The sequence below is a fragment of the Calidris pugnax genome, unplaced genomic scaffold (assembly GCF_001431845.1).
Source record: "Calidris pugnax isolate Ruff unplaced genomic scaffold, ASM143184v1 scaffold8, whole genome shotgun sequence".
Lineage (NCBI taxonomy): Eukaryota > Metazoa > Chordata > Aves > Charadriiformes > Scolopacidae > Calidris > Calidris pugnax.
Window position 1 is genome coordinate 26,429,445 of NW_015090830.1, and position 23,385 is coordinate 26,452,829.

General features: G+C 41.1%; 1 protein-coding gene across 1 annotated transcript in view; it reads right to left on the reverse strand.

The window, feature by feature from the left end:
- LOC106887338 (collagen alpha-1(XV) chain-like) overlaps nucleotides 1–23,139 on the reverse strand; it is a gene marked incomplete at its 5' end in the record, with an annotated part of 37,805 nt that extends 14,666 nt beyond the window's left edge. Inside the window, 10 exons of the mRNA XM_014940795.1 lie at nucleotides 1,138–1,248; nucleotides 2,997–3,046; nucleotides 6,937–7,026; nucleotides 10,650–10,695; nucleotides 13,139–13,180; nucleotides 13,540–13,608; nucleotides 15,610–15,669; nucleotides 17,860–17,913; nucleotides 22,910–22,945; nucleotides 23,062–23,139. Of these exons, the coding sequence (XP_014796281.1) occupies nucleotides 1,138–1,248; nucleotides 2,997–3,046; nucleotides 6,937–7,026; nucleotides 10,650–10,695; nucleotides 13,139–13,180; nucleotides 13,540–13,608; nucleotides 15,610–15,669; nucleotides 17,860–17,913; nucleotides 22,910–22,945; nucleotides 23,062–23,139 (636 nt within the window). The remainder of the gene's footprint in view (nucleotides 1–1,137; nucleotides 1,249–2,996; nucleotides 3,047–6,936; nucleotides 7,027–10,649; nucleotides 10,696–13,138; nucleotides 13,181–13,539; nucleotides 13,609–15,609; nucleotides 15,670–17,859; nucleotides 17,914–22,909; nucleotides 22,946–23,061) is intronic.
- Between the last annotated feature and the right edge of the window lie 246 nt (nucleotides 23,140–23,385).

The window sequence follows — 23,385 nt, forward strand, 5'->3', positions numbered from 1 at the left end:
AGTCCCGGATCTCACCTCTGCCTGTGCTGAGACTACTTGCTTTGATGTGCTTATAAGATAAAAGCTTTTCTGAAAGTACGTGTTGGAAAGCTTTAACATAAAGTGTGTCTACACAGGATGTATGTCTCATGACGAATGTTGTCTTCTCCCTCCTGTGATCAAATGTCAGCTCATATCCCTTAAACTCGCCAGCTGCCAGTCTTCCAGATTAAAAAGGCTCCAACTCTCTCTGTTTCCAGTTTAGCAGTGTGTCTCCATCCTGAATGAGGAGGGCTCGAGCTCCCTGCACTCAAACTGGTCTGCACACATGGGACAGTTTTTGGACCCTGGGCTAGGAGAGCTCAGTCTCTGATGGATCTCAGCTGTGCCATCCAACTCCTTCTTGTTCCTGTGGAACAATTTCTAAACAGGGAGATGGTTCTCAGCCATGTGGAATAGCGTCAGGGGGATTTTTGAAGGTGGGCTTGCTAACCTAACCCTTCATCCTCAGCTGTCACCCATCCATTCATGCTCCTTGGCACAGAACATGACAATAGAGTAAATGCAATTTACTCTATTGTCACAACACATTTGTTACCAGATCCCAGGGATAAACCACATTTGATTCCAAAGCAGCTGTGGTGGCAATTGCCAGTAGATAAAACAACTAGGTAGAGACTGAGCAGCTGAGTTTTATAGGAATGATCCAGATGGGTACACACCAGACTTTTCATTCATGTTTTTGGATTACTGGAACAGAAAAGATTAATAATTTAGGTGGCCAGTAATTTTCAAGTCAGCCTCCATCTAACTTTATACAGCCTATTTTGGCCTTTCTGGGGATATAAGTATTAGCATCAGAAGTTATTTATACTGCTTTGATTTGAAATGCTATTAATAGCATGAATCTACATACTGATGTATTAGACAGCTGAGCACAACATTATGTCAGTTTTTCATAGCAAATTAATTCTGTGCACAAAACTGAAGTGTCTGTGTTTACGTCTCATGCAACTCTCTTGTAGTCTCCTAATGGCTGACATATGAGTTTTTATATAGTCCTTAGCATCATCTTGATGTTTGTCTCTTTTTAGTGCCTTCTAAATTAAAACAATGGGTACCCACAACTATTCCTATGCTGTAACTTGCATGACTTACAACTAATCCTGGTCTTCCAGGTGGTCCAGGAGGTCCTGTCAGAAAAAACCCTCCATTCGGTTCTCCTTTTTCTCCTTTTACACCAGTGACTCCGTTGTCTCCTTTTTCACCCTTTAAAGAGAAAACATTGAGCTGAAGTGAGATCAGAACTCTGTGCACCCATCTTTTAAAGTTACATGATATATCTGAGCTTAATAAAGAAAAGCATCTGCTTAAAATGTATTTGACATTTCTTCCTTCTTCAGTGAGACAGAACAAGTTGAGGCTGCGAGGCTCTCTCAGGGCAGGGGCTAGGGGAGGATGGGTTAGGTGGAGGCAGAGAAAATGCTTCTGTTGCTGTTTCCTGCAATTCTACCCAGCAAAACCTTGTTCTGTGCTGTAGCTGGTGGCAGAGAGAAAGTCAGAGGAAGCACAAAAGCCTGGCTTTCTGCTGATCTCCATCATCAAGGGAAAAGCAAAGCAAGAATGACATGGAACACACAGATTCATTTTAAAGTATGTGGCGAGTGAAGATCACTGTGCACGGGATGAGAGAGAAGAGCAGGGCTGTGTACCCAGATAACAGAAGGACAACACCATGAAAACTGCAGACACTTTGAAAAACATGTCTTCTCCTGGCCTTCACTATTGATTATCAGTTAGTTTGGGGAACAGACAGGTAAGAAGTGTTTAAATACTAAGTCATTATCTCTCTGTGCAACACGAGTCACAGCAATTGTAGGTTCCTCCTCAAACTATTTCCTTCTGTTCATATGCTGTTTTTTTTTTCTTTCAAGTTTTTTTGATCTACTTTGTTTCACATTTCTGAGAAATAAACCTGTGAAGAGGCAAAGTAAGAATGGCAGGTAGCTGCAGAAATTCAGTAGACCTGGCTATGTATGGCTCCTCCTCTGACTCTTCTTTTTAGTTTCCCAGTAAACAGGACTAAGAAGCTTTCTGCATGGCACACCATTTTGCAGAGATGAGGGACTAATTGAAAAATTAGTTCTTTGTAGCTAAAGCTGTAAAGCTACAGACACTGTAAGATCAAAGAAGCTATATCAGCTCTGCCATGCACACACGGGGCACTTTATGTCAGAGAAATAATTTAGGGACACTCAGACAAGCAGAAACAAAATCTGAAAACCAGATGGCACGAGTCCTTCAAGTAAACTGACAATGCACCGGTTTTAGTGGCATTATTAAACAATATTTTGATTCAGTTTTTTTTTTTCAGATCTTCTACTGATAAAGAGCCTCGTTCACTTAGAAACATTTAAAATAATATTGCATTGCTATTAATTTTTGTCACCTGACGCAGTCTGGAGAATAATGGAACCGAAAGAGACCAGACACATGAAGGTATGGGTGTATTTGCTTGTAAGAGGTTCCAGGAAAAGTCATTTCCATCACTTTAACTTATTTTATTCAGTGTGTTTAAAGGATAAATAGTATTACACAGAAGTGATTTTTCCCCCCCACGTGTTAATTGTTGCTGAATTTTTCTAGGAGCCCTTTAGGTAATGGATGTCTCTTACATGAGCTGGCATGGAAACAAAAGCATTCATTTATAGCAGATGATTTATACCAACTTATATTAGGTAACAGTGAATTATGACTCACTTTAATACCACCAGGAAGGTAAAAAGCCTCAGTAACAAAGTTCTTTCAAAAGTAATCTTTATATACTACTGACATCTGCTACCGCTATACTTGTAATAAACTTGTGTATGCAGCTGACTTAAAAAAATTACTATCGTTTGTGATTCCTGATGCTGTTACCTGTTTTGTATATTTCACCAAGTTTCACGCTTAATTTATAGTAAAGTACACTTTAAAAATAGCTTAACAGAACTCAAACACAAATGGGATATAATTACCTTGATGCTATTAATAAAGTGGCTGAAATATGATGGAGGCAGAGGTGGACCTGAAATATGAAGAAAACAGAATCAAGTACAATAATAAGAGAGTACAATAATTATCTGCAATTTTCTTTTTAAAAGCATTGCTTTGGATATTACTGGTTTAGGAGCTTAAAGAAAAAAATATTTACAATAATAACATTAACCTTTAAATCTAACAGATATTTTTAGCTTGATTTCCTAACAAATCAAGGCTTACATGTTCTATCTTGTCTGTCACTCCTCCACCTTAATAACTTCTGAATCTGATTGTGAATTTCAGAAAAAATTGAAAGCAAAGAAGGCTTGAAGATGAAATTTTCCCCATTTTCTGAAAAATGGCAGCTGGGCAGAAGAGGAAAGAGAACCATCCAAACTAACCCCTTTGATGGAGACCAAGGTAAAAGAAAAGCTTTCCATATGTTTTGCCAGCAGTTGGGTGGCCAATCAGTAGTTGCATGATCTTTCATGCAAGGACAGGACCAGAACTGACAAGAGAAAGAAACGGTGATAATGTCATCTGCTGATCCTTGTGCTCCTTGACATTGTTCTGCGTCAAAACCCAACACCAATATCAATGGTTAGACCACTTGTGTTGTGTTGTCTGCCAACAGTGGTCATCCAAAGCTGCCAAGCCAGCACCAAAAGTCTAAAAACCTTTCAAATAGTCTCTGTTTGACAAAAACTTGGAAAAAAAAGATTGTTTTACAGCAGCCCATAACAGCTCAAAGCATCTTCTTCAACCAATTCGTCTTTGAGATCTTTGTGTCCAACTCTATGCCAAACACGGGACTCAAAACTCAGTATGCTATCTCAGATACAATTAAGTCAAGTAGACATTGTATACATCCGTACTCTGGGACAGAAATATATTCCCACTACAGCAGCTGTTTTGATTTTATTCCAACCCTGCCAATTACAGCTCGCTGCAGTGATTTGCTTGATCCATGTGAGGGCATGGGGAAACAGGCAGGTGGAACAGAATGGTAGGTGTCCTTCTCAGATGTTCCTTAGTATTAATCTCTACGCTGGGCAATATCTGGGGTCTTTCTAGGATGACCAGTAAGTAGACTAGGCCTGGGCAAGGCACATAAGGAAGAGAGAGATCACCCCTCAAAGTGGAAGTCAAAAGTCTGTGATAGGGAACCAGTAGGCTCTACCTACCTAGACATGTTCCTCAGCCCTGAGGTGAAGTGGCACAACTTTCACCCACACAGCTAAACCATCCTCCTCACTCCTGAAGTATGAGAGACTTCTCCATACAGTCTATTGAACTAATCCCCAGCTTAAGCCATCCCCCAGAGCATCCCACAGTGTGGGAAAGGGTTACTTGTTGTAGGCTGAATACAGCCCAGGAAACATGGAACAATTAAACTGCAGGACGATTTTCCCCTGTGTCCTGGGTCTGTTTAGTTTGCTTGTACACACAACCAGAGAAGTTTGCCTGACATGACTTCTCAACAGGCAAACCTAGTTCAGTTCTCTTCTGTAGACATTCATTGGAGGGCTGGTAAGCAATTTTTGGGAGGACCTTTAGGGATCTTAACACTAGCCAGAGGGAAACATACTTTGTTGTGTGGCTTCTACTGATAAACCAGACATTTTAATTTATTTCAGTTGTTGCTGAAACAGACTAACAGCACTTTTTGCATAATCAATGGCAAAATCATGCCCTCCCAACGAACATAAGGTCACAGAACTTTGGTGACCTTTCTTTTAGAAAAGGGGAAGGCACGCTGCTTTCAGATCTGGAATCTGATCTAGAAATTAAATTTTAGCCCCTGGAGAAACAGAACTCACTTATTAATTCCTGCCCAGCGAGAAGCCAACTTGCTCTACATCACTAATTTTCCATTAGCTCCATTCCTTCCAGGATTCACAGAGAAAAGGGTGAAACTTCTTTTTCAGTTTTCTTTTTCGGGTCTGAGACTATGACACAGAGAAATCTCCTCCTCTCTTGCTAAATCTGTTTTCTTACAAGGCTTCAGATTGTGTTCCTCCAGCCAGAAACACTGGGGTTGTGCTGGAACATTGCACATGTGATTGGAACACAGCATCCGTGCTCTGGACATGTACTACACCTGCCTCCATACAGAATAGCTAAATAAACTGCACCCTGCCATTTACCCACTTTTTGTGTTGGCTTCATATTTTCACATGGTACCCATAATAGAGCCTCTTTGTAAGGTTCCAGAGGAGACATTTTGTGAAAAGAAAAAATAAATCCACTGCCTGGACCAGTATCATGGTTCAGAAAGCTTTTCTGATTGCTGGAACTCGACAGATATTGTAGTGGAAGGAGTTCCTGCCATCTGTGCCTCAGAGAAGATTTTGAAAAATTCCCGTCCTTTAATCATGTTCCACTACCTTGCAACTTCTGTCTTCTGAATTTTCACTGTCAATGATTATATGGATGTCTGTGAGACCTAGAGAACTGGTTTGTATGAAATAATATTTTAACAAGTACATCAGTGAGCAAGAACCAAACAGGAACATTTCTTTGAGCATCAACAGAATTGGTCCTAGTTAACATATGATTCAGTTGGCAAAGGAATAAATACATTATTTTTGGAGAAAGGTGAATTCAGTTCTCAGTTTAACCAGAATTCTCATGTTATTTTCACCATCGTTCACTAGCTGCAGTTTTACAAGAACATAAGCATAATCCTCTCATAATCCCCTCCTTCTGAAGCACCTGAAATCATCAGGTACAGGCAAAAATACCTAGGACATTAATTTGCGTTAAATACAGACCCTGTGAGGGAACAGACATGTTCATGGTGCATAAACCAGCACAGAAGAGAAAATGTTCTTAATTTCTGTTTAGGAATGCTTTTTGCTGCTTCTTCTTACAAGTTTACTGATGGCTAGGAAGCACTAATCACTTATTTTAAGGCACTAGATATTGATCAGAATAAAAATTAATGAGGACAAGACAAGAAAACAGATTTTATTAGAACTAACACATGTCCTCTTAAAAATAACCAAAACATCATCTTCAGTCAACAGAACCGTGTCTTTAGAATAAAGACAGAAATATCCATATAGATGTAGTTTTGTATTTATTGTTGACCCATTAGAGGGCAAAGATTATAAATCTGGTATAGCAACATTAATTTGATATTCTGTTGCTTCTATTTCAAATGATTTCAGGCACTGACCAAAGCCTTATCTCAGTATATGAGATTTCAAAAAATGTATAGAAAAGGAAGAGTTTGTAACTGAAATCTTTTCAAATAGATACTTGTTCTGTAACTATTTTTGAATGTGTAAGAATTAGCAAGATTAGAATATCAACTTTTTTGATACAGGAAAGTAACTCTTTGATGAGGAACATCTGTTATGATGCTCCTGCCGCAAGTAAATTGGTATTTTTAGTTCAGACAGACTTTTCATGATTATCACAAAGAATAAAATATTAAATAGTTGACTGAAATGGAGATCATCTACTTCCACCTCCTGCTGGAAGTGGGATCGTTACCAACAAATGACTGCCTTGAACTCAGAATGCAAAAGTGTGTTACCCCAAAATGGGAAGCACTGAATTTTAGCTCAAAATTAGCACTGAATTAGGCTCAAAAAGATTGACAACAGAATGGTATCTCAGGAAATAGACACAACGTCCTTCTAAGATTTAAAAAAGTCTCTGACCAACCAGTTACACTTCAAAATCTATTCTTATACTTAACACATTCATAATACCCACAAACGTGCAGCACAGATACTTCTTTTCAGAAGACATTTTTGATAACATTGTGGGCTTTGTTGTTCTGTGTGTCAGCCAGTGAGGAACTGGGTATATGTCTTTGGGCCAGTAAGGCTGCAGGGGTAGATGTCAGAGTACTTTGCTGAATTACTTTTAAAGTTAAACACGTATTCCTTCACAGGATATCAATGATGTATCTGGTGAATATACCTGGTGGTCCTGGAGCGCCTCTGTCTCCCTTTTCTCCTTTTAAGTTCGCTGAACTGTGCAGCCCCCAGGAATCTCTGTTGGCTTTAGCACCTGCCATAAAAGCATCACAAATTCAAACTTGGAAACAGCAGAGACCGTAGCAGTGACAACCAAACTACTGAAAGTGAGAGCAGGCTTTCCATCCACACGTAGCTCCAGCCCCTATATGCTTGTCTCACTGTCTTCATGAACACTGAATGGCTGCCTGATTGTCCTCTCTTATCAACCCCAACATGTGCAAGACAATCTCTCTCTTACAAGTCAATCATCTCTCACTCTCTTTTTCCTAATTGCCCAGCCTAAGATCATAGAATCATAGAATGGTTTGGGTTGGAAGGGACCTCAAAGATCATCGAGTTCCAACCCCCCTGCCCTGGGCAGGGACACCTCCCACCAGACCAGGTTGCTCAAGGCCACATCCAGCCTGGCCTTGAACCCCTCCAGGGATGGGGCAGCTTCATAGGACATCTAAACAAACCTGCTCTCACTGCATTCGTCAATATTATTGGCATAATTCTAGAAACAGTTCTTGAGTTATGGCTCTGTGTTTGATACCACATCTTCTACTATCTCCAGACTCCAAAACAAACCAACAAATGATAATATCTGCAACTGTGAATGTCAAAAATGCTATGTTTGTTGTTCTTTCATGTGATAAAAGCATTAATAATGAAGAAAATGTTCTCTAAGGACAGGAATGCTTTTAGAGTAATTTTCCATCCAGTTGAGCTAAGGGTAGAATTGCACCCAAATGCATCTGGATAAACCCTCTGTTTTTTCAGATATTATTCAACTTGCATGGTAAACTTACCCTATCAAATATCTGGGTAAAATGACCCCTGAGTATTTAAACTTCTTAGGTCTGATTTCTCTTTGTTCTGACAGAGTAATTGTGAATATCTTTGCAAAATTCATGTAAAATAATATCATTCTTCCACAGTAACATCTTATAGCCACTTTCTTCAGGTAAAAATTACTTTTGAAGGTTAAGGTGAAGTGGTCTTATTCTGAATTATGAGTAGGAAGGGTCCTGAATTACAATGACAAGCTAATACAAGATACAGATCTTGAAGTAATTTTCAATGCTTCCCTGGCTGTGATATCTTCAGCCCCTGTGGTCAGTTGGGATCTATGCTGGAGTCAGTGGATCATTAAGATAACCTGATCTGATTACATTTGTGAATTTCACTGGGGCAAGCATGGAAACAATCTGTGGCTTGGGTACCCAGTCCACACTCCATGACCTGGTGCCACTTATAAATAAGACTTTATTAGTAAAAAATAAATAAAAGACTTTATTGGCAAGAAAGCTTTAGCTTGAAAAATAGTTGCAGCATTTCCCCTTCTTCTAGTTGCTCAGAATGGCTATAAATACAGCAGAATGAGATGCACTTCTTCCCTTTCAGAGCTCCATGTTACAACAGAAACTTCCAGACAGTTCCTCTCCACCCTTCTCTTTTGTCTTTCAGCCGTGAGAGGTGAAAGCTGGTCATACTCCCATGGGTTTCCCCATGATCTGTCTGGTGACTCAGCCTCCAGCTGTGAGGACAGTAGGAGTTCTGTTGACAGAACAGTGGGGCCTCATTTTATGTTGCACGAAGGCCAATCACACAATCTCTCAGGTGTGCAGTTTTAGACAGTTTTCCTAATTGTCAGTTGAAGCTGAACTCTCCAACTGTGACATCTTCAGAGTTGTTTGCCAGGCAGGTTTCCAGTCCAGCCATCAGTATTTTAGGTCATGTTAAAATACTAAGTTGAATACAGAGCTTATACAACCAAGTTCTGACTTCCTCTTCTTCCAGATATCTTCCTTTACCACTTACTACGTCCACTCATGCCCCTTACCCTCATCCCTTGCACTCTTCCTCTTCTCGCTCATGCCCCTTATCCTCATCCCTTGCACGATTCCTCTTCTCTTCCCTTCTTTTTCCATTTGGATCAAAGTGGCTTGGTCTTTGTAAGTGACTCAGTCACTGCTGGGGGAGAGGAGTGGTTCAGGTTGCCAACAGCAGCCCACTGTCTACTTGCTGGACCACATGAAAGAACTGGTCCCTAGATAGCCATCTCTTCCTCCAGAAACAGCCCCAAGCCCCAGCGTTTGGAGCTGATGTAACATCTACCACCGCTGCATTATTCAACTTGTTTCGCATGCACCGGTTTTGCCACGCAGGCTCTGACCTATCTGATTAAACTGTAAACTCTCCAGACTCCACTGCATAGTAATGGGAGCAGTGATTTAATGCCCAGGAACATGGAAACCAGGAACCAGGTTCAGGCTGCGTATTAGAGGCAGCACTACTGCTTTTTTCCACAAAATTGCTCTGAAAGTATACTAAATAAACAGGAATACATTTTTATGATGAGTAGTTAAATGAAAGGAGGGAGACCACTGACTTTATTTCCTCCACGATTTTGAGAAGACCTCCCTTTCCCTTCTGTACTATTGGATCACAACAAGACTGCTGGCTGCTCCCTGTGGATGCTCTGGGACTCCATTTTAATGTCCCAACCTTTTTTCCAGCTGCCAGAGGGCTCCTTCCAGTCCAGTCATCAGTATTTTAGATCATATTAAAATACTAAGTTGAATACAGAGCTTATACAACCAAGTTCTGACTTCCTCTTCTTCCAGATATCTTCCTTTACCACTTACTACGTCCGCTCATGCCCCTTATCCTCATCCCTTGCACGATTCCTCTTCTCTTCCCTTCTTTTTCCATTTGGATCAAAGTGGCTTGGTCTTTGTAAGTGACTCAGTCACTGCTGGGGGAGAGGAGTGGTTCAGGTTGCCAACAGCAGCCCACTGTCTACTTGCTGGACCACATGAAAGAACTGGTCCCTAGATAGCCATCTCTTCCTCCAGAAACAGCCCCAAGCCCCAGCGTTTGGAGCTGATGTAACATCTACCACCGCTGCATTATTCAACTTGTTTCGCATGCACCGGTTTTGCCACGCAGGCTCTGACCTATCTGATTAAACTGTAAACTCTCCAGACTCCACTGCATAGTAATGGGAGCAGTGATTTAATGCCCAGGAACATGGGAACTCGATGGTCTTTGAGGTCCCTTCCAACCCCAACCATTCTATGATTCTATGATTCTAAGATGTCTTTGAGGAAGGTAAAAAGCACTGAATCACAGATGCAGGCCTGGACTGATTTTAATACCTGGTGTGCACAGTGAGTGACCTCTTTGTGCTTATCTGGTGGAGTACTAGGTCAAGAAGGGAATGGCCAAACCACTACAATGATCTTAAAATGGGATTAAAACTGTATGTAAATGGTGACTTTTCCTTCTTAAACCAAAGAAGCATGCTGGAGTGACTTTAGGATTTACTGTTTGGGTTGAGAATTAATATGCATTTAGAGAAAAGGAACTGTAATGATTAATTGAATAAAACCAACAAAATTTAAACAGAATTGTCATAGTCAAAATCCCCACTTTCAAGCTTTTACCTAAGCTGAAAGTATAAAAAGAGCAGAATCAATCACAGAACCACAGATCTTACAGTTTCATCAGAAAAAGAAGTGAGACCCCCTTTTTTTTTCCCCATAAAGCCAGTTATACAACAGAAATAAAAAGAAAAAAAAAGGAGGGGGGGGGGCAGGCAAAAGACCTTAACTAAGAATAAAGCAAAAAAGGTTATTCAAACCAAAGTACAAGAACAGAATTGCTCACCATGGACATGAAGAGCTTCTTGATTTCCAGGATAAGGAGTGCTCACCTACAGACAGAGAAATCTATTAAAAATTATCCATATACGTTAAACAATGGAAGTGCATTAATTGGTGTGACTGAAAAGCCTGGAAAATTTGCATGCTGTCACAGTAAATATTATAATATCTCCAGTTTGACAAGGTCCAAGTATTAGCTGATCAAGCTTTTTTCAGGATTGTGCTCTCTTTAACATGCAACATGCTTTCAGCAAGGGGGTAACGACATGCGTTCTGGAGGCATCAGCAAATCCTACTCTCAGTCATGCCAGCGAAACACCAAACACCAGAAAACTCATTCTCCAGGGACAATTCTGAATTTACATCACTGCATTTGAAAGCAGTGATGGATTTGATTTTGGACTCTAAGATAACAGACTGTGTTTGTAAATTTTTCATCAGACTATAGCTAAGCCTACTGTCTGATGTTTTGACCTGTGCTCCTGATGCATTGAGACCACAACTGGGAGGCAGAAGCTATTCTATACTGTCCTGTTCTGACACCAGCCACCTTTAATAGCGGGCACGCTACTTACTTCTACTGCCTCTCTGCAAAATAGGGACAGTGCAGGAATTAAAACGTGGCACAGTGCTTGAAAAGGGGGACAGATCTTAGTAACAGCTAGTTCTATTTATATGAATCTAATCAAGCGTATGAAAAAAATAAATTGAAAGTGCCCAATCTGGCTATTCCTGTAATATTAGCTCTTAGAAGTCTTACTCACATGGATAGCTCCATTAACTTCAGAAGTTCAGTTCACATGAGGAAAACGTGTGGGGTTCAGTCTGTAGTTCTTTATCGATATTCATTTATGTAGGCATGTACAGCAGACTTCTTATCTATAAACTCGGATAGGTTTAGGAGATTATTCACAAATGTAGCACAAATCTATCTAGCACACTCAGATGCACAAAGAGGTGGTTATCAGTACAGGTTTCTATTGTGCACGGAAAAGTTCCTCCTATTATTCACTGATTGTAATCTTCTCGAAATGGGACTTTTCCTATTAGCTGAAATTCAGCTAAAATAGGCTTGAATTGTTTGAATCATTCCACAGAGAATCACAGGGGAGTTGAGGTTGGAAGGCATGTCTGGAGATTGTCTAGCCCAAAGCAGGATCAACTCCATCAGGCTGCTCAGGGCCTCGTGCAGTCAGATTTGAGGTGAGACTGACTAATCCATACCTGACTACGGACACGTGATTAACATACAACAATGTTCCATGGTGGGAATGGGAAGATGTAAGGGAGGAATTCAATGAGGAAAAATGATTAACATACAATGTTCTATGGTAGGAATGGAAAGATGTAAGGGAGGAATTCAATGAGGAAAAAAGATGGTACCTGGAGGTGGTAGGCCAAAACTTTAGAAATATCTAATTACCATAGAGTAATGACTATTCATTAACAGAAAGATCCATAAGCTGGGATACATCTTTCTTCAGCAGTAAGGGTAGGGTGACGATGAGTATCAATGCTTCTAGCACACTGTGAGTCAAGATCTGCTTCTCTAAAATAAGTGAAAAAGAAACTGGAATGGAACTTGGAAGAGGGGGCACAATGCTATTTTGGGCTCTGCTGCCTAACAGAAAAGTAGAACAGCCATCCTGCACACCACACTACTCAGGAGAGGACTGTGGCTCTCAAAGACAGAATGCTTTCCAAGTACCTAACCCACAGTTTAAGAGTACAATATCGCCCTAGGGAAAGTACTTCCAGGACTGAACTCTGTTTGCAGTTTGTAGGATGTAATTTCCATGACTCATTAAACAAAAATGGCATCAGTGTGTTCTGAAAATATAACCCTCGTCTCCTTTCTTTTGATACTATGTGTTAAATTGCAGTTCCTTTGAAGGTAATGGGGGCTTTGTCATTCCCTTTGGAAGGCAAGGGCAGAGCTTCACCTGCTGCCATTCTCCAGATAATAAATGTTTATATGTGAATAGACTGCACTTGAGGATCAAATAAAGAACACAATCTTTCTTTCCTGATGTGTCTTTCATGCCACAATGAAATACGTAACAAGTCTTATTTTGGACAGAGAAACTGAAAACAGCTAAAGACATAAAAACATGGAGACAGTATTTATGTATCTATCTGAAAAATGTGTGTACATGTATATAGAAACATTCAACTCCCCAAAGCAACTCTTAAACTATGGAAATACAGGCTTGGAAAGGCATTAAAAGTATTGGGACAACCAAGTAATCAAAGTGCTTTAAATGAAAGGTTCTAGAGTTTCTAGTTCTGTTTTATATTTTTATCTGGCTCATTTTGGGTATCTAAACACTTGAAAATCTGTTATCTTGAAGAATAGGTAAAACATCTCTGGTGCAAAGCAGAAGGCAGGGGAGAAAAGCTGCAAAGCTACCGTGGTTATGTATCTTAGCTATTTTGGTTATGTACTGTCATGGCCATGCATCTCGCCAGGAGCAGATTCTGTGTGTGACTTACTGGCATTTTGCAGTGAGGTCTGGGAGACACCGGGAAAACTGTCTATTGAAAAGAGGAAGAGGAGTTATTTCAATGCATGTAGGTATAACACAGCAGATATCTCACCAAACTGACCTAATAGAGACAATGAGACAAAGCCTGGAAAGAAATATCGGCGCCTCCTGGGCAGGGAACCCAGCTTGCTGCCTGGGATCTCTCACAGGACTGTGTGTGAGGGGCCAAACTCTTACAGGACAGTGGCTCCAGTTAAGAGATTTTTCTCCAATGCACACAAGCATGGTCACCCACTTTAAACTGTGTTGCCTGAAACAAGTTTTGATGTTTCTCTTCGCAAGCTGTTCCTAGAGCAGCACGTTTCTGCTACAGAGAGACACCAGCAACTGATCCCCAGTTGTACTTACTCCTTTGATATAAACTATACGTCCTGGAGGTCCAGGAGGCCCTGGGGGTCCAGGCAAGCCAGGAAGGCCCTGATAAGAGAAAATTAAAGAAGATATTATATCTTTTCATATGCAATACAAATGAGCCTACAGAAAGAATGCCAAGGGGCTCAGAGAGCTTGAGGGGTTTGAGGGGAGACTGAGAATTCAGTTACAGGGACCAACCTGTCAGGTGAATTTTAATATTAAACCTCAAGCACTCTGTGGAGAACAAAACGGTCTAAGATTTTGTTGTTCCCTAAGGCAAAAAGAAAAGCCCAAACCCCAAAGCACTAAAAATTGGAATGAAAATTAAAGGCAATAGATCTCTCATCCAAGGAAAATTAGGTATCGAGACTGGTTTGGGATTCTCAAGATTGCTGAGATTCATATATTTTCAAATGCCAGTCAGATAACTACACACTAATTAGCACCTTCAAGGCACCCTGCTTGGGTGGAGGTGGAGGTGTGACTGCCCGTTGCAAAAAAAAAAAAATGGCCAACTCTTTACTGTGTCATTTAAAAACCTGGCACCACGCCACGTCCATCTTTCACTCCACATCAATGCGAGCTTCTGTGAGGTGACACAGGTCATTTCATCAATAACTAGAGATCCATTAGATTTTATCTTCCCTGAGCACTCCAGGAAGGACTATTAGAACATGTAACCTGTTTTGTTTGCTTTAATCTCCTGGCCTGGTGTACTTCATCTAGTTACACTTGTTTTAATAGTTTTTTTGTTTGGTTAAAGCAGACAATCAACATTGACACTGTTTGAAGATGTGGAAGAATGGAAAATCTACTTTAATATTTTCTGCTGGTGGCTAGCCAGCCTTTCTGTCATTTTCTTCCAAATAGAATTTGTCTAATTTGTCTGGTTTCACCTTCCAGCAACTAAATTTCTATTTAAACCTTTCTCTGGAGGGATAAGCAATTTTTAGTACCTGATCTTTTCTTCCTGTGAAGATACTGAATACATACCAATCCTCAGTCTCCCTGTTACTTGGATAAATCAGTATCATCTCACTTATATTTATTGTCCAGATAGAAAACATAAACTTGTGTTTTGTAGTTTGAGTGCAGTATTCTTTTTTGCCCCTAACAAAGTAGAACCAGAGAACTCGTACAACTGAATTCATTTACTAAGAGGGCCCTACTGAAATACAGTGATACTGATCACCTCTTCTGATGCCTAGTTGATCCCTACCTTATGATTTCTATGCTAACACAGTAAAATAACCTTGTTCTTTTTTTTTTTCCAGCATGTCTCTGATGCAGATGAGATGTTATTAGCTGCTGTTGTGGTATGGGTACCAATTTTTCTACCACAGATTGCCCCAACACCACCACAATTTACTCTGCCATTGGGAAACTTATTGCTTATGCTCAGCAGTGTTTATGGTTGTGTATTCCAGTCTTCATGTTTGCCATGAGACCACTTGTATGAAGTCTTTTCATAAGAACAGACTTGCCAGAAGAGGACCTTAGTTCATCATTTGTCACTCCATAACTACAGCTTGTAGGTGGGCATGGATACGGTATCATCTATGCGGTGGTCGTTATTCTGCATACGTGTACATGGCAATTAAAGCAGGCAGTAGCTATTAGCAAGTGTGTCCTCATTAGTAGAGTAGATACCACTTCAGTATAATATGCTCAAGTGCTGTTTGTACCTGGGCTAGATAGCTAAGAGCCTATGGCAGTGTCTTCACACCACGATGGGTCATAGTGATGGCTTGGATCAGGAGGTCTTTGAAATATATAGTAAGAACTGGCAATCCCAGATCACTTGCTATTTGAACCAGTCTCACATGTAACTGTTACACCTGGGGGCTGATACAACTATCTATATTTACAAGAATTGTCCAGTTGGACCCAGAAGTTGGCTTCTCAATGATTTTCACCAGATAGGAAAAGTAGCAGAAACATGTAATTATTTCTAGGTCATTTCAGATTTTTAGTCCTGTAATCATTTTAAAGGAATTCATATACATCAGACATAATATTTAAACAGGATTTTTTTTCAACTAATTGCAATACATAAGAACTTACATTAAATGATTCGCCTCGATCACCTTTCACACCTCTCAGTCCATTCAGTCCTGGGCGGCCCTGAAATTGAAGTAGAAACAGTGTAGTATGTGTCAGAAGCAAGCTCCTCTATTTTTATTCTACTTGAGAGCATAATACGTACTGGACGTCCTGGGAAACCAAGTTCTCCTTTTGGTCCAATAGGTCCTATTGGTCCCTGGGCAAAAAAGAAAATGTGATTATGGTGAATACATGGAACATATCTTTGACATACATGTGATTATTTAGAATAAGAGGCACAGTTTTGTATTTGCATTACAAATCAGTCTGTGATTGTCTGCAGAGAATGCACAAAATATCCTCTCTACTTGCTCTGCTGAGTGATCTCAGAAGCTGAGATGTGCATGTAACAGTCAACTCTGGCTGGGAAAAGACTAGTTATTTGAAATGAAGTCTGAATTCTCAGTCATTTGTAGGTTGTGCAAGCAAAACTGAGTCACCAGGTATCAAAGGAAAATTGACATCATCAATTTCTACTGATTGATAGCATCAATCAGTAGAAAAAAGGCAGTTACTGGTGCATACTTTGTGCATCTCCTTTTTGGTTGCTTTGTTTTTCTAATTATTTTTTGAAACAGGCCCTGTGAGGAAAAGTTTGTGGATCATCTTGAGAATTCATATAGTGCCAGGCTTCTACATGCCTCCTGCCAGCTTGGGTATGTGGGTTTATGGGGCTGATACAGTTGAAACAGAACAGATCCTTCTTTATACAAGAGCAACTGGCCCATCAGGCCTCACCAAGTGATACAAGTGACTGCAAAAAAAAAGGGCAAGGAGGCTGCATCAGAAAAGTACTCCAGGGGTGGTCTATGACTGGGCATTTGCAAGCTCACAGCTTCCAGGCAGGCAGCAAGTGATCAACATAAAGCAGAAAACCCGAGGACACCACAAACTTTCATCTGCTGTCAGCTTCCTGAAACTCAGCATAACCACAAGGGTCTAGACATCATCTTTACATAAGTATCAACCTTTCTGGTTTCATTTCCTTTTTTTTTTTTTTTTTTTTTTCCCCACTGTTACTTGGATAAATCAGTATCATCTCACTTATATTTATTGTCCAGATAGAAAACATAAACTTGTGTTTTGTAGTTTGAGTGCAGTATTCTTTTTTGCCCCTAACAAAGTAGAACCAGAGAACTCGTACAACTGAATTCATTTACTAAGAGGGCCCTACTGAGATACAGTGATACTGATCACCTCTTCTGATGCCTAGTTGATCCCTACCTTATGATTTCTATGCTAACACAGTAAAATAACCTTGTTCTTTTTTTTTTTCCAGCATGTCTCTGATGCAGATGAGATGTTATTAGCTGCTGTTGTGGTATGGGTACCAATTTTTCTACCACAGATTGCCCCAACACCACCACAATTTACTCTGCCATTGGGAAACTTATTGCTTATGCTCAGCAGTGTTTATGGTTGTGTATTCCAGTCTTCATGTTTGCCATGAGACCACTTGTATGAAGTCTTTTCATAAGAACAGACTTGCCAGAAGAGGACCTTAGTTCATCATTTGTCACTCCATAACTACAGCTTGTAGGTGGGCATGGATACGGTATCATCTATGCGGTGGTCGTTATTCTGCATACGTGTACATGGCAATTAAAGCAGGCAGTAGCTATTAGCAAGTGTGTCCTCATTAGTAGAGTAGATACCACTTCAGTATAATATGCTCAAGTGCTGTTTGTACCTGGGCTAGATAGCTAAGAGCCTATGGCAGTGTCTTCACACCACGATGGGTCATAGTGATGGCTTGGATCAGGAGGTCTTTGAAATATATAGTAAGAACTGGCAATCCCAGATCACTTGCTATTTGAACCAGTCTCACATGTAACTGTTACACCTGGGGGCTGATACAACTATCTATATTTACAAGAATTGTCCAGTTGGACCCAGAAGTTGGCTTCTCAATGATTTTCACCAGATAGGAAAAGTAGCAGAAACATGTAATTATTTCTAGGTCATTTCAGATTTTTAGTCCTGTAATCATTTTAAAGGAATTCATATACATCAGACATAATATTTAAACAGGATTTTTTTTCAACTAATTGCAATACATAAGAACTTACATTAAATGATTCGCCTCGATCACCTTTCACACCTCTCAGTCCATTCAGTCCTGGGCGGCCCTGAAATTGAAGTAGAAACAGTGTAGTATGTGTCAGAAGCAAGCTCCTCTATTTTTATTCTACTTGAGAGCATAATACGTACTGGACGTCCTGGGAAACCAAGTTCTCCTTTTGGTCCAATAGGTCCTATTGGTCCCTGGGCAAAAAAGAAAATGTGATTATGGTGAATACATGGAACATATCTTTGACATACATGTGATTATTTAGAATAAGAGGCACAGTTTTGTATTTGCATTACAAATCAGTGTGTGATTGTCTGCAGAGAACACACAAAATGTCCTCTCTACTTGCTCTGCTGAGTGATCTCAGAAGCTGAGATGTGCATGTAACAGTCAACTCTGGCTGGGAAAAGACTAGTTATTTGAAATGAAGTCTGAATTCTCAGTCATTTGTAGGTTGTGCAAGCAAAACTGAGTCACCAGGTATCAAAGGAAAATTGACATCATCAATTTCTACTGATTGATAGCATCAATCAGTAGAAAAAAGGCAGTTACTGGTGCATACTTTGTGCATCTCCTTTTTGGTTGTTTTTCTAATTATTTTTTGAAACAGGCCCTCTGAGGAAAAGTTTGTGGATCATCTTGAGAATTCATATAGTGCCAGGCTTCTACATGCCTCCTGCCAGCTTGGGTATGTGGGTTTATGGGGCTGATACAGTTGAAACAGAACAGATCCTTCTTTATACAAGAGCAACTGGCCCATCAGGCCTCACCAAGTGATACAAGTGACTGCAAAAAAAAAGGGCAAGGAGGCTGCATCAGAAAAGTACTCCAGGGGTGGTCTATGACTGGGCATTTGCAAGCTCACAGCTTCCAGGCAGGCAGCAAGTGATCAACATAAAGCAGAAAACCCGAGGACACCACAAACTTTCATCTGCTGTCAGCTTCCTGAAACTCAGCATAACCACAAGGGTCTAGACATCATCTTTACATAAGTATCAACCTTTCTGGTTTCATTTCCTTTTTTTTTTTTTTTTTTTCCCCAGTCTGGTGAAATGTTAAGAGACACCCCTTCTTGCATCATTGGTTAAATAATCTCTGTCTATAGATCTCAGGCAGATACCACTTACACGTGACAACTGACGTGCTTAATGCTGAGAAATCACAGTGCTGCCAGTGTGATGACTGTCACAACTTCCTACTGCCACCTGCAATGCGATGGTTAACACAGACCCGTGTCGATGGAAGAAAGACCTTGGCGGTGAAATGTTAAGAGACACCCCTTCTTGCATCATTGGTTAAATAATCTCTGTCTATAGATCTCAGGCAGATACCACTTACACGTGACAACTGACGTGCTTAATGCTGAGAAATCACAGTGCTGCCAGTGTGATGACTGTCACAACTTCCTACTGCCACCTGCAATGCGATGGTTAACACAGACCCGTGTCGATGGAAGAAAGACCTTGGCTCTTGCCCTGCTTACCACCGTTTCAGCACATCACTTTAGAGGTAACAAACACTTGTTTGCACCATGACTTTTCCTTCAAAGGGTAACTAGCAACCAACCCTAAGTAAAAGTTGACCACACTGCTAGCCCGCGCCTGAGAGATGTGAGCGACTCCCTGAGACAGAAGGCAGCAGTCACAGCTAGAAGTGAAAGAAGGAAGTGAAGAAGCAACAGGAGACTGCTCACCAGAAAAGAAAATTTCATTTACAACAGCAGAGAGTGGATTTGGGCAGACTGACACCGTGGTTCTTATTAAGGACCTGTATTCCTGTTCAATAATTTGCAGTGTCTGCTTCCCTGCCAGCGAACAGGATAATTGAGCAGGTGAAAGATTCACATTTCCCCTGTGGCAGGAGGCTGGATTCAGTCTGTCCCTTCTGCTTTTGCTATTAACAGTACTGTCCTCCTGAATATCCCCACCTCTCATAGAATCATAGAATCATTCAGGTTGGAAAAGACCCTTGGGATCATCGAGTCCAACCATCAACCCTACTTTACAAAGTTCTCCCCTACACCTCATCCCCCAACACCACATCTAAACGGCTCTTAAACACATCCAGGGATGCTGACTCAACCACCTCCCTGGGCAGCCTATTGCAATGCCTGACCACTCTTTCTGTGAAAAATTCTTTCCTAATGTTCAGTCTAAACCTACCCTGTTGGAGCTTGAAGCCATTCCCTCTCGTTCTATTGTTAATTACCTGTGAGAAGAGATCAGCACCAACCTCTCTACAGTGTCCTTTCAAGTAGTTGTAGTTGTGATGAGCTCTCCCCTCAGCCTCCCCTTCCTCAAACTAAACAGTCCCAGCTCCTTCAACCACTTTTCATAACATTGATGCTCCAGGCCCTTCACCAGCTTCATTGCCCTCCTCTGCACTCGCTCCAGCACCTCGAGATCTCACTTGTATTGAGATGCCCAGAACTGGACACAATACTCCAGGTGTGGCCTCACCAGTGCTGAGTAAAGGTCAGCAAAACACTACTCCTCTGTAGGAGAAGAATCTCTCTTCTGTCCAGCTGAAGTCTCGAAAAGGAGGGGAGACATGAGTAGGGAATTTATTTTAAATTCTAGAAACCTGTGTATGAGTTCATTGAGCCCTAACACAGAGGGATGGGATGGTTAGAGTCCCCAGCTACCTCAAAGATGTTCTTGCACCAGAGTCTTACTTTGTGCAAAGTGGAACAGAACCATCATAACGATCACAGAATGACATGGGGTTGGAAGGGACCTCTGGAGATCATCTAGTCTACTCCCCCGCCAAAACAGGTCCACCCAGAGCAGGTCACACAGGAACATGTCCAGGTGGGTTTGGAATGTCTACAGAGAAGGAGACTCCACCACCCCTCTGAGCAGCCTCTTCCAGGGCTCTGCCACCCTCACAGGAAAGAAGTTCCTCCTCATGTTGAGGTGGAACTTCTTATATTCAAGTTTGTGCCCATTTCCCCTTGTCCTGTCACTGGGCACCACTGAAAAAAACACCGCCCTGTCCTCTTGAAACCCACCCTTTAAGTATTTATAGGCATTGATCAGATCTCCCCTCAGTCTTCTCTTCTCTAGACTAAGAAGTCCCAAGTCCCTCAGCCTCTCCTCATAAGAGAGATGCTCCAGACCCCTAATCATCTTTGTAGCCCTCTGCTGTACCGTCTCCAGAGAGCTACAAACGATGATAGGTTGTGGCTCAGTGGCTCTGGCCTAGCTCTCTGAAGTCTGCGTATTTTTGCAGCACAGCACTCCCACTGACTGGGCTACAAACGATGGTAGGTTGTGGCTCAGTGGCTCTGGCCCAGTTCTCTAAGTCTGTGTATTTTTGCAGCACAGCACTCCCACTGACTACAAAGGACTTTTTAATGCGGGACAACACCAGAATGAATCATCCCCATTAACAGCAATGATCAAACCAGAGTTCTGCAGTCAGAAGAGGAACTGCCTGAGCAAAGTGTTGAGGCAGGTTCTCTGTGCCCAGTTCTCCTGCAGCGTAATCATTCGCACCAGCACTGACAAGAACTTCCTCTGAGGGGCCTTGTCTGCACGCTGAACTGCGTGAAGCATCTCATGGCAAGTACAAAAGGAGATGTAAACACAGAGTTTGGGGCAAAAAAAAAAAAAATAGGACATGTCCTGAAGGGTGCACAGAAACAGGATGAGGCAACAAACACAAGCTAGAACAGGATAAATTCCAAGCAAATATAAGGAAAAACTTTTGTATCCCAAAGGTTGTCAAATACTGGAATGTACTACCCAGAGAGGCTGTGGAATCTCTATCCTAAGAGACGTTGAAGACTCGACTGGGCAGGTCTCTGGACCTGTGTTGGGCAGTGGTGTGGACTAGATGATCTCTGAAGTTCACTTCCATACTAAATTATTCTATGATTCTATGTTGAGAGGAAAGGATAGACTCATCTTGCAGTCATTCAAGGAAGAGAAAAGGAAGTCCCCTTCTGGTAAGTGAGGACAGCCCCCTCAAGGTATTCTGATACACAGTAATTAAGAAAGCAATTACTCAGCACACCCACTTAGCCCCTTTTAAAGACTGCAGAAACTGGTGACAAAATCTCCTACACACCTTAGTGCACAGAAATGACAACACCTACTAATATTCACTTAGGCACAAGAGAGACCAGAGTTTTAAAGACTGCAGAAACTGGTGACAATCTCCTACACACCTTGGTGCACAGAAATGACAACATCTACTAATATTCACTTAGGCACAAGAGAGACCAGACTACATCAAAAGCAGAAGCAAAGAAACATTCAATATCCTTGATCTTTGGAATACTACACTAGAAGAAATTAATTCCTGCTGTAACACTACTGAGTCTGGGCAACTGTTCTCATTTTATAACTGATTTATTGTGCTTCCATACAACATTCTGTGTCCAGTCAAAAATATCAGGCCAAGTACCCGAAAGAAGGCCTCTAAACCCTGATTTTAGTACATGGTCTGACCACTGCCTGATTTGCAGCCTCCTCAGAATCCAAGGCAGTTGCAGATTATTGGCACCAACAGAAACTGAGCCTGATATAATCAGTTGTTTCATTGTAAATCATAAAAATAATTTAGATTGGAAGGGACCTTTGGAGATCATCTAGTCCAACCACTTGCTCAAAGCAAGACGAGCTCTGAAGTTAGGTCATACCACTCAGCACCTTGTTGCACAATCCACCATCTCTCTGAGCATGTATTTCTGTGTTTAACCACTTTTACTGTGAATTTTTTTCTTTATATCTAATCAGAATTTCCCTTGCTGGAACTTGAGATCATTGGTACTCCTATCTTTCCTGTGCATCTTTGAGAAGGCCCTGACTTTGTTCTACAATTCCCTTTCAGGCAGGGAAAGTGAGCAATTAGAGCTTCTTCAGAGCTAAACAAATCCAGTTCACTCAGAGTGCTAAGTTAAGTAAATTTCTAGCTCTAATGATATTTCACTGTTTGTTTAGATAGTAACTGATACATTTGTGTGACCAGAATTTAAATTCTGAATCAAGTCAGTAGTCTACAGCACTACATATGTAACAAACATACTCTTCTCAGAAGGGCAATGATCATCTTGAAGCATGAATGCTCTTTATCATCCCTACTCAGAAGGAATGAAAACCTAAAACAACCTACCTTTACATTTACTATTACCTGTAAAACCAAAGCAAAATACAAAAAATCCACTCATCTTTGGAAATGTCTTACCATTGGTCCCACTGGTCCCACTACTCCAGCTTCACCCTGAGGACAGATACACATAGAGCAATGACAAGGAGAACTCCTGCAGTATGGAGCAGAGGTGGCTGGTAACATGGCCACCAAACATTCTGGAGGAACACAACACAGTGTTAGCTCACCTTCTCTCCTTTTCTTCCTACTAATTCAGTTAAAGATCCATCAGCAGTAATGATAGCTCCTGGTTCTCCCTTTTCACCCTGCAATTATCAAAGTTATTTTACAGTGTTTAGAAAGCAGTTCTCAATGAACGAGAAGAAGTCAAAGCAGCACTATTGCTGTCTGAAGAATGGCAGTAGACAGTAGTTCTCAGTTGGATTACTACGTGCAACATGCTGTGTTCAAAGAAGATCTCTGCCAAAGGCTGTCAGACTATTGGTGTCTTCTTGTGTACCATCATCTTGAACAGTGGTCAGGAAATCCTGCTGGAAATGTAAAATCTCAAT